General features: G+C 45.8%; 2 protein-coding genes across 3 annotated transcripts; one reads left to right on the forward strand and one right to left on the reverse strand.

Annotated features, from left to right (window-relative positions):
• Nucleotides 1-4,511: 4,511 nt before the first annotated feature.
• On the reverse strand, nucleotides 4,512-11,502 carry LOC100272990 (uncharacterized). Of its 2 annotated transcripts, none has more exons than XM_008674164.4 (8): nucleotides 11,079-11,502; nucleotides 10,249-10,600; nucleotides 9,934-10,162; nucleotides 9,635-9,780; nucleotides 8,431-8,518; nucleotides 8,208-8,354; nucleotides 5,054-5,203; nucleotides 4,512-4,963 (listed from the first exon to the last, which is right to left on the reverse strand). In XM_008674164.4, the coding sequence occupies exons 2-8, from the start codon at nucleotides 10,578-10,580 to the stop codon at nucleotides 4,916-4,918; spliced, it is 1,140 nt and encodes a 379-aa protein (XP_008672386.1). In that variant the 5' UTR covers nucleotides 10,581-10,600; nucleotides 11,079-11,502; the 3' UTR covers nucleotides 4,512-4,915. The 2 variants fall into 2 exon arrangements, with proteins under 2 accessions (XP_008672386.1, NP_001140913.1); NM_001147441.1 differs by having other exon boundaries at nucleotides 4,537-4,963; nucleotides 11,125-11,399.
• Nucleotides 11,503-12,523: 1,021 nt separating this feature from the next.
• LOC100384527 (C-type lectin receptor-like tyrosine-protein kinase) lies at nucleotides 12,524-15,754 on the forward strand. The gene is made up of 4 exons (NM_001322116.1): nucleotides 12,524-12,731; nucleotides 13,285-13,713; nucleotides 13,819-14,389; nucleotides 14,973-15,754. The coding sequence occupies exons 1-4, from the start codon at nucleotides 12,650-12,652 to the stop codon at nucleotides 15,556-15,558; spliced, it is 1,668 nt and encodes a 555-aa protein (NP_001309045.1). The 5' UTR covers nucleotides 12,524-12,649; the 3' UTR covers nucleotides 15,559-15,754.
• Nucleotides 15,755-16,568: the final 814 nt, after the last annotated feature.

Below are 16,568 nucleotides of genomic sequence, written 5' to 3' on the forward strand. Positions count from 1 at the left end.
TACGCTCTTGGCGTTTAGAAGTTACGGAGGGCGCATCGGAGCCGGAGGTTGATGTTGATGAAGTGTCGGTCTCGTAGTAGACCACTTTCCTCATCCTCTTTTGCTTGTCCTTACTCCGATGCGGCTTGTGGGAAGAAGATTTTTCCTTCTTCTCTTTGTGGTGAGAAGAAGATTTCTTCTCCTTCCCTTTGTTGGAGGAGATCTTTTTCTTCTCCTTCCTCTTGGTGCGGGACTCTTCCGATGAAGTGCTCCCTTGGCTTGTAGTGGGCTTTTCGCCGGTCTCCATCTCCTTCTTGGCGTGATCTCCCGACATCACTTCAAGCGGTTAGACTCTAATGAAGCACCGGGCTCCGATACCAATTGAAAGTCGCCTAGAGGGGGGGGGGTGAATAGGGCGAAACTGAAATTTACAAATATAAACACAACTACAAGCCGGGTTAGCGTTAGTATTAAAGAAACGAGTCCGCAAGAGAGGGCGCAAAAACAAATCCCAAGCAAGTAAGCAAGTGAGACACGGAGATTTGTTTTACCGAGGTTCAGTTCTTGCAAACCTACTCCCCGTTGAGGAGGCCACAAAGGCCGGGTCTCTTTCAACCCTTCCCTCTCTCAAACGATCCACGGATCGAGTGAGCTTTCTTTTCTCAATCACTTGGAACACAAAGTTCCCACAAGGACCACCACAAGATTGGTGTCTCTTGCCTCAATTACAAGTGTGTTCGATTGCAAAGAACGGATCAAGAAAGAAGAAAGCAATCCAAGTGCAAGAGCTCAAAAGAACACAAGCAAATCACTCTCTCTAGTCACTATGGTGTTGTGTGGAGATTAGAGAGGATTTGATCTCTTAGGTGTGTCTAGAATTGAATGCTAGAGCTCTTGTAGTAGTTGGGAAGTGGAAAACTTGGATGCAATGAATGGTGGGGTGGTTGGGGTATTTATAGCCCCAACCACCAAATGTGGCCGTTGGGAGGTTGTCTGCTCGATGGCGCACCGGACAGTCCGGTGCACACCGGACAGTCCGGTGCCCCCTGCCATGTCATCACTGCCGTTGGATTCGACCGTTGAAGCTTCTGACTTGTGGGCCCGCCTGGGTGTCCGGTGCACACCGGACATCTACTGTTCCTTGTCCGGTGTGCCGGAGTGGGCGCGCCTGCCATCTGCGCGCGCAGAGCGCGCATTAAATGCACGGCAGAGAGCCGTTGGCGCGGAGGTAGCCGTTGCTCCGGAGTCGCACCGGACAGTCCGGTGCACACCGGACAGTCCGGTGAATTATAGCGGACTAGCCGTTGGAGTTTCCCGAAGCTGGCGAGTTCCTGAGGCCGACCTCCCTTGGCGCACCGGACACTGTCCGGTGTACACCGGACAGTCCGGTGAATTATAGCGGAGTCGCCTCTGGAAATTCCCGAAGGTGACGAGTTGGCGTTGTAGTCCTCTGGTGCACCGGACACTGTCCGGTGGCGCACCGGACACTGTCCGGTGTACACCGGACAGTCCGGTGCTCCCAGACCAGAGGGCCTTCGGTTCCCACTTTGCTCTTTTGTTGAATCCAAAACTTGGTCTTTTTATTGGCTGAGTGTGAACCTTTTACACCTGTGTAATCTATACATTTGGGCAAACTAGTTAGTTCAATTGTTTGTGTTGGGCAATTCAACCACCAAAATTATATAGGAACTAGGTGTAAGCCTAATTCCCTTTCAGAACCAAACCTCTGTAAAACAAATCATCGTGTCCACTTGCTTGATTTCCATTTGATTTGTTTTTCCTATTTCCTCTCTCTAACGTTTCCTTGCCAATATTGTTTTGAGTTTGCCCCCAAACGTCATCTGCATCATTTGAGCAACTCGTGGCAAGTGAAACAATCTTCGGACTTGAATTTAATTCTAACGCTAAACCAGGCCCTTAGTGTGTGTTTAAGTTTATAAATTTCAGGTTTCGCCTATTCACCCCCCTCTAGGCGACTTTTAGAGTTGTGAAACATCTCCTGCCAATCGATCCCGATCTGACCCATCACCGCCGCCACCGAGAGTCCTGAGATCAGGGAGGAGAGACAACCCCACCGCCGCTCGTCGTCCGATATCGCCTTCGCGGCACCCAACGCTCACGCCCGTGTTGCTACCGATGCCGAAGAGGGGGAGGCGAAGTAGACGTCGGCCCCACAGTCGGGGGAGGGTGAGTTGTGAAACATCTCCTGCCAATTGATCCCGATCTGACCCATCACCACCATCGCCGACAGTCCTGAGATCAGGGAGGAGAGAGAACCCCACCGTCGCTCGTCTTCCGATATCGCCTTTGCGGTCCCAACGCCCGCGCCCCGCGTTGCTACTGACGCCGAAGAGGGGGAGGCGAAGCAGACGTCGGCCCGCGGTCGGGGGAGGGTGAGTTGTCAAACATCTCCTTACAATCGATCATGATCTACCCCATCGCCGCCGCCACCACAATCCTGAGATCAGGGAGGAAAGAGGACCTCGCCGCCGCTCATCACCGGATAACGCCTTCGCGACGCCCAAAGCCAACAAGGGGGAGGCGAAGGAGACGTCGGCCTCACGGTCGGGGGAGGGTGAGTTGCGAAACATCTCCTCCGAATCGATCTGCCCCATCGCCACCGCTGATCGGCCTGGAGATTGAGGAGGAGAGAGAATGAATGGGGATTTTTTCTGCTATCTTTTTGGTTGTGCAAGGGAAGAAGTCAGGGGTGTTTAGTTCTATGACTACAAAACAATATTTCCAGATTAACGTGTCTGTGTGTTTTACTAAGTTTTTAAACTAATTTCTGTAAAATTTCTATGCTATTTTGAATGTTTGGATATTATGAATATTAAACATAGTCTAATTACAAAACTAATAATATAAATAAAGAATAAACAACAAGACAAATTTATTATGCCTAATTTATTTATGATTAGTAAATTTTTATGTAGCATGATTTGAACAAATTATGAACTAATTAGATTTAATAGACTCGTCTTATCGTTTAGTCTTTATTTGTAAAAAAGAGTTTTTATAATTAGATTATATTAAATTCTTTTTAATTAATATTTAAACATTCGATGTGTCATAAGAAAGTGGAGGTTACCGTTTAATAATTTAGAAGACTTGAACCATGGTTGATTATAAAAGGAAAAATCTTTTTTAAAAAAAGTGGCAACGGTGGAACCCTCAAACCGTTGAAACTGCTAGTAGCATAAGGCTTGAAACTGCTTTTTTTAAATAAATAAAAAGTCAGATGATCATGGATCAGTTCTATTTCTGCTAACCAAGTGCACAAGGCACGTATCTGCATCGCTCATCATTTTCACCCCAACTGGAAAAACACCACCGGAACTAGAAGATTGCGGAACGTGCAGTAACCATCCATGCATTAGTGCTTATCATTGTTATATTATGTGCTGTAGTGCACTAGTGGCAGGACCAGTGATCCTCAAGGTAGGTGATCGTCAGCAGAGACACACGATCTCTTCCACGATCTACCGTGCTAAATCAGACGACCAGCAGCAACAGATAGCTCCTAACCATTCATCCCAGAATAGTAATCAACGACATCAGCACAAGTCAATACAAACGAACCTGTCCAGTTCCAAAACGTCCAACATTGCCTGTTCCATAGGCTGAAACAGTCACGGACTGTTCGGACGTGTGTCACTATAGCCTTCACAAGTGACTCCAATTTGCAGCAGCACCAGAGATAGATCTGTGACCGCCACCGGAGAACTGGCTTCCAGTCAAACAACCGTCTCTCACAAGAAATACATGGACACGAATCCTTCCCGACTTTTTGGGATCCAAGGCCCAGATTCACCAGAGGCGCACCTAAAAAAATATGAGATAATTGGATTTTTGTCACTCACAATGTTGTCTTCCTGTTATAATTACCACTGTGTCTATGAATTGTGAGTCCAGCTGGGTCTATGAAATGTGGGCCTGATGGCAATTTTACAAACCTGTTTCTTGCTGATGGCAAATATCAAAATCTCTCCCTAAAATATGCAAACAGCTTGACCCGGGGAATCTCTATCCGCGTGATTGGTTCTCGGATGTGTGGGTGCACTTGCATCCGCGGAGTATTAAAGTAGCACTTGTTTGGTTTTCGTACGGGTGAATGCAAGTTCTACAGATGCAAAACGATGGTCCCGTCCAGGCTGAGCTCGTACGCTCGTGACGGGCGTACCTACGCGTGCAGGACCTGTGCATGCAGCTGCACGGATTACGAGAAACATTTTAAATTTGTTTTTTCATTATATCTTCTAATTAAAAGATTTAATCATCAAACCGATTTTATATCTATGTTTCTAAAATTTTTATGAACAAAATTAAATCACTCATGATGTATAATATTTGAAGATTTATTTATGCACTCCTCATTCTGACGCAGACAACCAAACATTAGCTATATCTGTACTGAATACACTAATGCAAACAAACAAACAAAAGCCTATGCACGAATCTAGCCTGTGCACAAAGAGTCTGGTTCCTTACATACGAACCAGGCTACCACCGTACAACAACCAATCACATGGTATGAGAAACGACGGCCACGGTTTTGATTACTACCTCCCTGTCTTATTGTCAAATATACAACAGGATAGGTCTTCACACATGACACTTCAAAGCGAGATGGAACTTGCCACAAGTTAACTAACATCTTATGCGCTGCTCCAGGCTATGACATTGACAAACCAGAGTGCTTAGACTACTAAACCATATCGGCAATCATCAAGAATACTCGATGAGCATATATATGATTACATTTACAGTGCAGGAGCTCTTATTTTGTGCCGTGACAAAGTTTCAAACGATGGTAAACACACACTCATCGCTGCTTCTAGACCAACTCCTTCCAAAGGGAACCTTATGTAGTAGAGTTGAACATTACCATGAGGAGATATCTGCTGGTGGTGCCTTCTTAGGAGAAGACTATGTCTTACTTATCGGCCAACTGGTTGTGCAGGAAGTCGAGAACCGAGAGGCGCTGCAAATGTGAACGATGAAGGTTAGTTCAGAAAATAAAACAGATACAGGCTGAGAGGAGGAACAAATAAGGATCATCAGTAATAGCTACCCGCTGTTCGAGGGTAGTTTGTTCAGAATCCAGCTTCAACTTCTCAAGGCATCGAATTGCTTCCTCAAAACCCTCAACTGCGGTACTTTCGTTACCAAGATTTCTATCCACATCCGCAACTTTTGCAAGAGAAGTTGCCAGATCAATGACCTATATACAAAATATTGCAAGTTAAAATAATATGGCACTTCAGGTATTACGGATCTGAGAGCCCTAAGCTTATCCTTGAAAGCAAGATGGCCTTGGCTGAACCCAAGTGCTCCCAGCAAGCCACGGGCAAATCTGTCACTTCAGGTCAGCAAGGATGTAGACGGTCTCGTCTCCATAGCAATAATAACAGAAGTGGGCAGAGGAATCAATACTCATTTGGAGGGACAAATGGCTGGAGGGCAAGGGAATTCAGGACATAGCGCCTCAGGTACTTCAGTACTTGCACAAGTACCCAAAATGTCAAGCAAACATACTATTTTTAGAGGATCAAACTGATGAGAAATGGGTAGAGGATATTCAAGGAGAAAACGGGTTGGCAGCCTTGCTTCAGTACCTAAACCTTTGTGACATCCTGACCACAATAGAGTTGCATGAGGATATTCCTGACAGGCATATCTGGAGGTTATCTAGTTCAGGGGAATATACAGCAAAAACTGCATATGATGCCCTATTCCAGAGAGCCATTTCCTATGAACCCTATGAGAGAATATGGAACTCCTGGACACCAACCCAAATGCAGATTTTATGTGGCTGGTCGCTCATAACAGATGCTGGACTACTGACAGTCTCGCAAAAGAGGGGTCTCCCTCATCCAGACCATTGCCTATTGTGTGATCAAGAGGAGGAAAATATCCAGCACCTTCTGTTCAGATGTGTGTTTTCAAGACAGGTCTGGTTCTCCCTTTCTCTTGTGTCACTTGGCCCATAACCTACTGATCAGTCCTTTGGTGAGTGGTGGAGAAACCTTGATGGTTTATATAGTGATCTGAGGAAGGGTCTGAATTCTCTAATCATCTTGGGAGCCTGGAGTATCTGGCGACACAGAAATGACTGTCTTCAACACTGCAGCCCCAAACGTTGATACAGTGTTGGCCCTAGCAAGGGAATGTCACTGGTGGAGCCTAGCAGGAGCTAAGGGGTTATCCATGCTCACTGATGGAGGAGCAGGTTGAAGGACTGCTGTAGTGCATTTGGGTTGTAGTATGTCTTGTAACCGGTGATTTAGATACTAAATAGCACAGTTGTGTGTGTGAGTTTGGGTCTATGTATGACTCTTCTTTCAATACTAGTCTAATATCCGTGCTAACTCTACGGTCCCAGGGAGGGGAGGGACGGCGGGGTCGCAGGAGGAGGAGAGAAGACATGAGGTTACTTTGCGTGTGAGGGATGATGGCGGAACGATGATCCAAATAATATTGGCAATTGGATTTGAGTGAGTAAGAGAGGAGAGGGTTATCCAAACCGTTGGTTTTGAGGGCGTGTTATGTGTGGGTAGCTGGATGCAACTCGTTTGGTGGATTTAGGAGAGGTTGTGTGTGTGGGTGATTTGGTTGGGTGTGTTTTGCAAAAGTTAAAACTAGTGGGTTATATAGGGGTTTAGATACTCCTGTGTGTTCGAGAAAAAAAATAATACGACACAGATAGCTAGAAGCAAACCACTTTATGCAACAAATTAGCTCTAATAGAAACAGCTAGAATCAAGCGCGCCAGTTCAAACAAAATAATTCTAAAAAAGAAAGTTTCATGAATCACAGGAAAAATCCTGAATAAATAAATGCAACCCCCCCCCCCCCCCTCCCCCCACCACACACACACACACAAAACTCATGTTCAAATTTAAGCAGTGCCGTTTGACCTAGAAGATACATATTTGGAGTTTATCAAGGACAGGATTTCACCAACCATCTGCAGTGAAGCAGATTTTTCATACTGTTCAACTGAATTATTAAATTAGGCCATCGGTTGAAGAAGAATGTGTCAGAAAGGAACAAAGGCTCACTACTATCCAATTACAACAGGCTACAATTTTCTCTAGGAGTACAGTAAAAGTACTATTTTGCCAACTATTCCAGGTCATTAGTATTGTTGGTCCATTGTTTCTCTTTTTTTCTCGAATGCATAGGAGAACTGCGCATCATTATATTAGGAAGAAAAAGAGTTTAGTCCAAAATGGACCAGAACAATACTTCCACGTAGCATTGCACAGATGAACTAGAAATCTATGGGGACTTACTACTGATAGCGACTTATATATACAGGTAGCTTATATATAAAGGTAGCTTGTGACACTCCTAATTTAGAAAACTTTCTACAACCCTGCATTTATCTATTGTTAGGGTTCTTAAGTAACAGCTAGAGAAGATCAGATGCAGTAAAATGCTTGTCACTAGATGTTTGCAGGCTGGCCGGCTGGCTGGCCGGCTGGCTGGCCACCTGGACAAAGGAACACACTGGCACGCAGGTAGGCATAGCAACACACAGCAGTATATGAGTACACATGCACATATGTCAGGATGATTAGTTACTTAGTTAGAATGGAGGATTAGCCAAATAAGTTATTTGCATTTGATATGAGCAAATAAACATAAGCTAGTATCTTAGCTGGTTGGCTAAGGGCAGAAATGCACCTAATCTATAAAGGATGCCATTGGGTATATCACAAATTAAGCAAAAAAATTATCGGAAGAAAACCACCCTCTGGTCCTCTACAAACATTGGGTTTGGATGTCCCTGTTGCCTTGGCAAAACCCGGTTCAGTGTTTGTTTACCAAACATTCTGAATTCATTCATCCCTCATGGTTCTCAAATCTGGTTTGTGATACCACATCTCTCAATTCAGCATGTGTCAGACAGATCTTTAGTTATCATGTGAAATCTTTAGTAATATATGCTTCAAGTATGACCTTACAATGTGCCCCACCAAAAAAAGAGAAGAAACAAATCGATTTCCTTGAAAGCAGAATACTTTTTGTGCTGAAAGACCCAGATTGTAAGCTTTTGGTCGTACTGTTTACGCTGTGCAATTTTTTGTGCTGAAAACCCAGATTAAGCTTTTGATCACACTGTTTCTGTCGTGTGCAAGTCCATAAGTACCAAAACCTATGCGGTTCAAGACAATAGCATTCCTATTCCACGTCACCCAAGAGTTTATACTACAATTTACCTGGGAAGCCACAGCAGAGTGTTCTTTTACTGCATTTCTGCGAACATCCAATGAACGGGCATAATAGTTTCTTGCAGATTGGAGGTCGCCATCATAGTAGCGAAGGTCACCGATTTTATTTAGTGAAACAGAGAGAGTATGAACCAGCTGCAGATAAGTGTAAAAGATAAATCAGCATGTGAAATTTCAATGTTATTACAGTTACACTAAAATTGAATAGAACCTCAAGATCTTTTGCAGGGGGCTTTGAGAGGAACTCAGCACTTTCTTCATAGTAGGTGATTGCTGCAGGAACATCTCCCAAGGTCCGACTGAAAACACAATACAATGAAAAGGATGCAGTGTGGAATGAGTTCCATGATTAAATGATCAATAAAATGAGCAAAATTGTGTCGATCAATACCAAATGAATCGCAAACAGGCCGGAAGACCAAGACAATTATATGAAAAGTGACGCATGGTATTATAAGTGTGACAGGAGTGAAGATTCACTGATGATAAGTAGAAAAATGAAGTCACCACAGATTCAGAGACATCACAGATCCTATGCTTGTCGAATACAAGGTGGCTAGATATCCCAATCCAGATCGTGTTAACTTGCAATTAGCTTAATGCATGAGGCACGAATCCGTAATTAAGATGATGCTTGGCACAGGCCACAGAGTTTTTTCCATTTGGCGAAATACCATCCAAACAAGTTGCAAGCAGCTGAAGACTGGCATAATTATCAGGCTAGAACCCTACTAAAAGTTCCTAGCTGCATTAGCCAGTCCACAGTCTAGACAAAAACATTGGCTCATACATGTCAAGTCGTTTAAAAGTAGGCAGCAAATTTGGAAAAGATTTCAGGTAGTTAAAAACTAAGAATGTTCAGATACACAACATGAACAAAATTTGCACTTTGAAAGAGCACAGCTATGCAGGAAGCTAGCTCAATATACAGTTAAAATATCAATGTAACATCTGCAGAATTCATTTTATTTGCTCCCTTAGACCATAATGCACACTTTTGGCGTCCAGACTAACACACTCCTATATACAGAGGGGGTAGCAAAAGAAACATATGTGGTAGAAATATCTTTGTGTGTTAAATCAACAGCACATATCTTTTGTTTTTCTAATCCTGGTATGACTCATCATTAGGGGGTGCAAATGGTACGGATGTTTTCTGGCCATATCCAAGCTCGAATTCGTTTAGAGTTAAAAATCCATCCGTATCTGAGTCGGATAAACTATATCCAAAACCGTATCCGCATCCGAATACTGAAATCATATCCATATTCTAATCCAAGAAACAATATAGCTATCCATGTTCATATCCGTAGGTATCCAACCATTTGCACCCTAGTAATCATAGTATTTTCTTAGTTTGCTGATGAAGTGAATAAAAACATTTGAGGGAAATAGTTAAGAGCCAACAGACATACCAGCAGTCCCCAAGCATTCCTAACACAGCTCCAAGCTGTGAACATAGGTCTAAGTTATCTTCTGAAGATTTTAACTCCTCCCTGATGTCGTCTGCACACATAGTGAGCCTTGACTTTGCACTTTCAATGTTTCGGGCACGAAAAGCCTAGAGCCAAACAGTTAAGGCCTTGTTGTAAGTTGTAACACCAATATTGTAAATAAATCCATGAATAATAGACAATGATTAGTTATTAAAATTTATCAGGTTCAAGAATCTATTTCAACATAAGAGGCTAAAGCAGTTAACTTAATTACTGACCCTCATAGCTTGCTGCACCAGAAAAGCCCCTCTCTCCATGGAAACATCCTCATATATGACTTTGTTCTTGCCATCTGCTGCTTCCACATCCCCTGCAGCATGTGATCGCTTGATTCTGGCATGACCATCAATGAAGCGGTCAACAAGAGCTTGAAGTTCCGCATCAGGCTCAATACCCTCTATATCAGCACCACATAGTGGGCAGTCTTTAAAGCGTGATATACATGCCCTGCCAAGGAAATCCAGTAAGAACCTATTGAAGCAACGAATGAAACACAAAATGCAATTGAGCTGGATGTGAGGCACGAAACACACTTGCAAAATTTATGGGCACACGGCTTGCATTTGCTACTTTCATGGAGTAGTGCCTGGCAGACAATGCAGCTAAGCGGACCCAGCTTGAAAGTGTTGGAGTCATAGCCGAATGGGCATTTTGCTGGTACGACACGAGGATCGGTGCCCTTTTCTTCACCATGATCACCACTTTCCTTGAGCTTGCTACCATGATCCTTGCCAGTGACAGGGCATACACCACTGATGCTCTTGTCAGATTTTGCAGGGCACACCCCAGTGTTGCTCTTATCAGATTTCACAGGGCATACACCACCACCAGTGGTGGCTCCCGCGAAAGGGCAGATCGAGCTCATGATTATTCACTCGTCCTTCCCTGCACAAAATGAGATAAGAGACATGAAGTTGCAGACCAAATTTATCATATGATAGCGCAACAGAAATCCTATATGTATGTGTGCATAAGTAGAGTCCAGGTATTGGTGCAGAAGCGGATTGTGGGAATCAAATCCCTAGGGTTGGATCTCGAATTAACCACATCACCACATAGTGAGAGTGAGATTATCGATCTAGTCGGCCAGGAAGAGCAAACTACAAAAAAAATGTTGTTGGGCAAGCGAAGTCTCAGAGATCCAAATGATAGCATGAGCAATTCAATTCGATGGAATTGAGGAATACGAGGCGAGCAAGCATTGAGGCGTTCGGTTGCAATTGGGTTGGTTAGCGGCACAAAAGTGATGTGAGAGGGGCAAAGTTCAGTGCAATAGAGAGGAGTTTGAGCATTGGAACGCAAGTTTTTCTAAGGTAAGTTTTCAAAATTTGAGTCGTATGGACCAAGTTTCGGACAAACTAACTTCAATTCGATTCCAAACCAGGTGGGAGAGGGCGAGAATCACCCACCGCGGCTACTCGCCTTCCCCCAGCCGACGCCGAGAACAGGCCTGCCGTGCACCTCTGGACGCGAGCTCTGCCGACGCCTCCGGTCTTCCCCCACCAAGCCACCGCACTGGCACGCCGCTGCTGCCGGCGTCCTCTCGCACGGGGAGACGAGACACCGCGATGGCTCGGACGGCGATTTGCGTTGCGGGTGGATGTAAGGGCACCCGGTCCTAGGAGAGATTAGAGAGATGTGTCAGATTCCGCGGCGCGGGCGGGGCGGGGAGATCGACGACGACGCGACGGCGATGCGATATTCTGGTTGTTGTTGGTGGTTTGTCCCCTTTTCCTCTCTCTTTTTTTCTTTTTTTTCTTTTTTTTATTTTTTGAGGTGGACAAGGTTGAAGTAGTGCTGGGAATTGGGCCGTGCCGGGCCGGCCCGGCCCAAGCCCATCGTGCTTAGTGCCAAACGGGTTCGGGCCAAGAAAGCCCAAACAATTTTTGGGCCGTGCCGTGCCAGCCCGAAGTGTAAAAACAGTGGCCCAGCCCGGCCCTAAACCACGCCGTGCCTTCGTTGGGCCGTGCCGGCCCAAGCCCGGCCCGTATATTTGACCACATAAAATCAAAATATTATAACCATATAAAGTTCATATCTTACTAAATTAAAGATATTAAACAATTATAGCATCATTTAACCACATAAACTCTAAATATAACAACAATATAAAGTCAATATCTTACTAAATTAAAGAGATTAAACAGATTGGGCTTAATTGGGCCGTGCTGGCCCAAGCCCGGCCCATCTATGCGTGCCGTGCTGGGGGCCCGACGGGTCAGAATTTGAGGCCCGGCCCAGGCCCGCCTTCGGGCCGTACTAGCCCGGTCCATATTATTTCGTGTCGGGCCGTGCTTTGGGCTCTTATTTTCGGGTCGTGCTCGTGCTGGCCCGAAAAGCCCGGCCCAGATTCCCAGCACTAGGTTGAAGGTTGCTATTTTCGGGCAAAGGCGGCGGCGACGAGCTCCAGCACCACGAGTCGTGGGGGGAAGGCCTGGTAAGATGGCATCGAGGCTCGAACGGTTAGATGTGTGCCACGTGGATGATCCGGCGACCACGCTACGACCACCGTTAACGTGTACTCTGTTTTTCTCTCGCACGAAAAAAGAAAGAGAGGAACATGGGCTGGGCTGGGTCTGCCAGAGAACAAAGGTCGACCCAGCCCGCTTGGCGGGTGTGGGCTCCTCCGGTTTCCTGCTGCTCTCTGGGCCCAGCGGCAGACAGCGGGGACAGCAGGCTTGAATGCGCTGCCCGGTAGTCAAGGCGGGAGTGGGAGCGCTTCTGCCTTTGGTTTGGTGCGCCCTCATTTATGACGCGCGCAATCTTCACTGTCTTCAGTCATCGTCAGAATTTCCTTCTTTTTTTTTTCCTTCCCCAACTTCTCCCTGCGTCGGCCGAGGCTGCGGCGACTGACCACAGCTTTCGACCCTTTCCAGTGGAGGGAACGGGGTTAGCGAGCGGCCTCCGCTGCGACGGCAACGGCGTGGGAGGGCCATGGCGGCCCCCGCGCTCGCCTTCCCCATGTTGCTGGCTGCCTCACTGCTCTCCGTCGCCGCTCCTGCGCTGGCTCGAAGCCGTGAGTCACCCTCTCTCCCTGTCGCTCCGCCCCCTCCTTTCTCCCTTCTCCCTCCTCCTTGGAAGGCAACTAGATCCACCGCTTCTTATTTTAGCCACCAATTCTAAAACGAGCCGCGAACGTATTATTTTGTTTGCCGCCATGGCGTCATGTATGTGCCACGCTGTCCCTAAGCCACCCAAGAGACGAATTACCAAATTGATATGACTCCTTGTTCTAACCTCTTGTGCTGCATGCCTGCTGATTCTCGAACAATATGGAGGTGCAAACTGTCTTCTAGTTTTGGATGGGGATTTTGCCTTCACCACAAAGAGACACGAGGAAATGTAGACAACGACCATTTGTTACTTCACTTTCCTCTTTAGCTCTTCTTTACACTTTGATCTGGCCATGACTCTGCGATTTTCCGTCCACACCTAATATATTGTTTATGTTGGTTGTTGAAACACAACTTTCGGCTTCCCAATTCGTTATGCGGCCTGTGTGCATCATCATATGGCCCCTATCAGTAATTTTTTTTAGCTTTGACATCAACAACTTCGACTTTGTGCAGCATCTTGCCCTGATGGTTGGCAAGGCGGCCCTGTTCAGAACAGATGCTTCATGTACATATCAGCCTCCCTTTCTTGGGATAGATCCGAGGCTGTCTGCCATAACTACAGCGGGCATCTTGCTGCAGTATCATCAGTCCAGGAGCTAAACTTCGTGAAGTCTCTCTGTGGATCATCATCCACAGGATGCTGGGTTGGAGGGCATCACTACAGCACTAGTACCGGTAACGGTTGGAAATGGTCTGATGATTCCTCTGTTTGGAATGAAACTGTCTTCCTTGGTGAGCCATTGCCTGCCAACTGCAGTGATCCTGCATGTAAAGTAGCCACCAGCAACGATTTCTGTACTTTGGTCACCAATGGTCAGCCTTCAACTATTACTGAAAAAAGGTGCAGTGAGTCCCATGGTCTGATCTGCAGGATGAACCACGGTGAGTCTGTAATTTATCAAGGCTTACCCGTTTCGCTAGAAATGGTAGTTTGCTTTTCATGAAATTCAGATATATTTGTGCTAAACAGTTTAGTTTTGTCATCAGTGGACAGATGCTACCATGATCATTGCCACAAGGAGTATTTCATATCCATTATTGCTGTGAGTGGTTTCATCCTGGCAACCACTCTAGCCGTTGTGGTTTGGCTGCTTGTCTACAGGCGAAGCAAGAAAAGAAGAAGATCGCGAGAAGTGTTAAGTGCCTCAGCTGCTGCATTGGTAGCACCGCAATGGAAAGTATTCACCAGTGAAGAACTTAGATCGATCACAAAGAACTTCAGCGAGGGTAACCGGCTTCCCGGCAACGCAAAGACAGGCGGAACCTATAGTGGAATCTTACCGGATGGATCCAAAGTAGCAATCAAGAGGCTTAAGAGGTCGAGCCTGCAAAGGAAAAAGGACTTCTACTCTGAGATCCGGAGAGTTGCAAAGCTATATCACCCTAATTTGGTTGCTGTAAAAGGATGCTGCTATGATCATGGTGACCGGTTTATTGTCTATGAGTTTGTCGCGAATGGTCCTTTGGATGTGTGGCTGCATCATATTCCCAGAGGAGGGCGGAGCCTTGATTGGGCAATGAGAATGAGAGCTGCCACAACTCTTGCTCAGGGAATTGCGTAAGTCATCCTTCCCACGAAATACTTTGCTCTTACTGTGAATTCTCCTAGGTTGTTTCCCTCCCAAGACATTGAAAGAGTGGCCGACGAATGTTAGGCTTCTTATGTCACTCTTTTATAATTTCCACTAACATTTGACACATGCATAGACCTGTGAATATATTTGCTCTGCACTAGTGTTCATGCAGATTTTACATAACGCCCATAAAGAAAAAGGATATGTAGGTCTGGTATATTACTTGAAACATATACCAACACCAATGACACACCATACTAGGTTCTCTTTCAAATTTATTACTGTATTTATGGTTGCTTTGAAACATTTGCAATGCATTTAAAGGCCGTTCGGCATACTTGTTTTTAACTTACTATAACCTATAAATAACGATTCTGGTATAAGACACGTATTGTGTAGTGGTGTGTCATACAGAGGAAAAAAATGCTCAAATTACTCAATACGTGAGCTGTTTGTATCTATTTTTTACCTCCTGATGTATAATGACTTTCTTATATAAATATTGCCCACTCACTTCAAGCAGTGTTCGATACCTTATTATTTAACCACTGGTCATTTTCAATGCAGGTTCTTGCACGACAAGGTAAAGCCGCAGGTGGTGCACCGTGACATCCGTGCAAGCAACGTCCTACTCGACGAGGATTTCGGGTCGCATCTGATGGGGGTGGGGCTTTCGAAGTTCGTGCCGTGGGAGGTGATGCACGAGAGAACCGTCAAGGCCGCGTCCTACGGCTACCTCGCCCCCGAGTTCATATACAGGAACGAGCTGACGACGAAGAGCGACGTGTACAGCTTCGGCGTGCTCCTCCTGGAAATCATCAGCGGGCGCCGCCCCGCGCAGTCGGTCGAGTCCGTCGGGTGGCAGACCATCTTCGAATGGGCCACTCCGCTGGTGCAGTCCCACCGCTACCTGGATCTGCTGGACCCGCTCATCCAGGAGTCGCCGGACGCGGGGGTCGTCCAGAAGGTCGTCGACCTTGTCTACTCCTGCACCCAGCACGTCCCTTCGGTGCGCCCGAGGATGTCGCACGTCGTGCATCAGCTGCAGCAGCTTGAGCTCAAGTCTGCAGCGTCCGAGCAGCAGCTAAGGAGCGGGACGAGCACCAGCGCGACGTCTCCAATGCTGCCGTTGGAGGTCCGGACTCCTCGCTGAAATGTGCTGCCAGAAATTGATAGCCTTTTTAAGTACTCTCTAGCTCTGTAGGTGGTACCACATTCCTTGTGGGCCACCGTTATCTTGATCAGTTGTAGACTTGTCATCTGTAACCTCTAATCTGCTACATATGTCGTGGGTTTTCAATGTGTGACCTAAAGAAGCTTTAGGCTTATGCTCTCAAGTCTGAAGAAACAACTCATCTGTATTTCATAGAGTAATAACAGTAGCTTGTAATACTATTTCCTATCAACACAACTAGCAGTTCGATTTCTATCATATTTACATTTGGCAGCAAAAATATACCTTAGGCTAGCTCCAGTAAGGAACCCTAAAAGGTTCTGTACCCTAAATATAGAGGATCAAATTGTCCTCTACGCCCTCCAGCAGTGTCCTCTAAACGGTCCTCTAAATTTAGAGGACGCTGCTGGATTCTCTATGTATAGAGTTTCTCTAAACGGTCCTCTATCCATTTGAATACTTTAAATAACCGGTTTAGCAAAACTAAAATATGTATAATACATTTGAGAGTATGACAAATACGTATGTACAAAAAATAAAAATAAAAAATGTTTTTAATATAGATATTTGAGTATAAAGGACGTGATTTAGAGGACGTTGTTGGAGAGGAAAGAGATATAGAGGATCGAATCTTTTAGAGAAGACTATAAAGGACGGATATAGAGGATGGATATAGAGGAAGTTGCTGGAGACAGCCTCAACACTCGGCTGCAGATGCATTCATCATCTCTCTCGACGAACTCACGACCCCAGTCCCCAGATGCGCAAGTGTTTTCTTGATCTGCACAATTAGCTGTAGCCAAGATCAGGTCAGATGGGGAGCTTTCTTCTTAAGCCTGTTGAAGGAAGATCGCAGCGGCTGGGTTGCGCTCGGCTCACGCGGCAGCAACGGCTTCTTGATCTGTTTACTGGCAGGTGCCAGTGCTGCGTTTGTGCTGGCCTTGCTGAAGCTCGCTCTCTGTTTCTTCGCCCTTGGGGGCTCCAGCCTC

This window comes from Zea mays, chromosome 3 (assembly GCF_902167145.1).
Source record: "Zea mays cultivar B73 chromosome 3, Zm-B73-REFERENCE-NAM-5.0, whole genome shotgun sequence".
Classification (NCBI taxonomy): Eukaryota; Viridiplantae; Streptophyta; class Magnoliopsida; order Poales; family Poaceae; genus Zea; species Zea mays.

Excerpts from the sequence above, each read along its gene's own strand:
- LOC100272990 (XM_008674164.4), bottom strand. The coding sequence starts at position 10,580 with ATGAGCTCGATCTGCCCTTTCGCGGGAGCCACCACTGGTGGTGGTGTA. Across the intron at positions 9,781-9,933 it reads TGGTGCAGCAAGCTATGAGG|GCTTTTCGTGCCCGAAACAT; the intron begins GTCAGTAATTAA and ends GTTTGGCTCTAG. Across the intron at positions 8,355-8,430 it reads CCCCTGCAAAAGATCTTGAG|CTGGTTCATACTCTCTCTGT; the intron begins GTTCTATTCAAT and ends ACTTATCTGCAG.
- LOC100384527 (NM_001322116.1), top strand. The coding sequence starts at position 12,650 with ATGGCGGCCCCCGCGCTCGCCTTCCCCATGTTGCTGGCTGCCTCACTG. Across the intron at positions 12,732-13,284 it reads TCCTGCGCTGGCTCGAAGCC|CATCTTGCCCTGATGGTTGG; the intron begins GTGAGTCACCCT and ends GACTTTGTGCAG. Across the intron at positions 14,390-14,972 it reads ACTCTTGCTCAGGGAATTGC|GTTCTTGCACGACAAGGTAA; the intron begins GTAAGTCATCCT and ends TTTTCAATGCAG.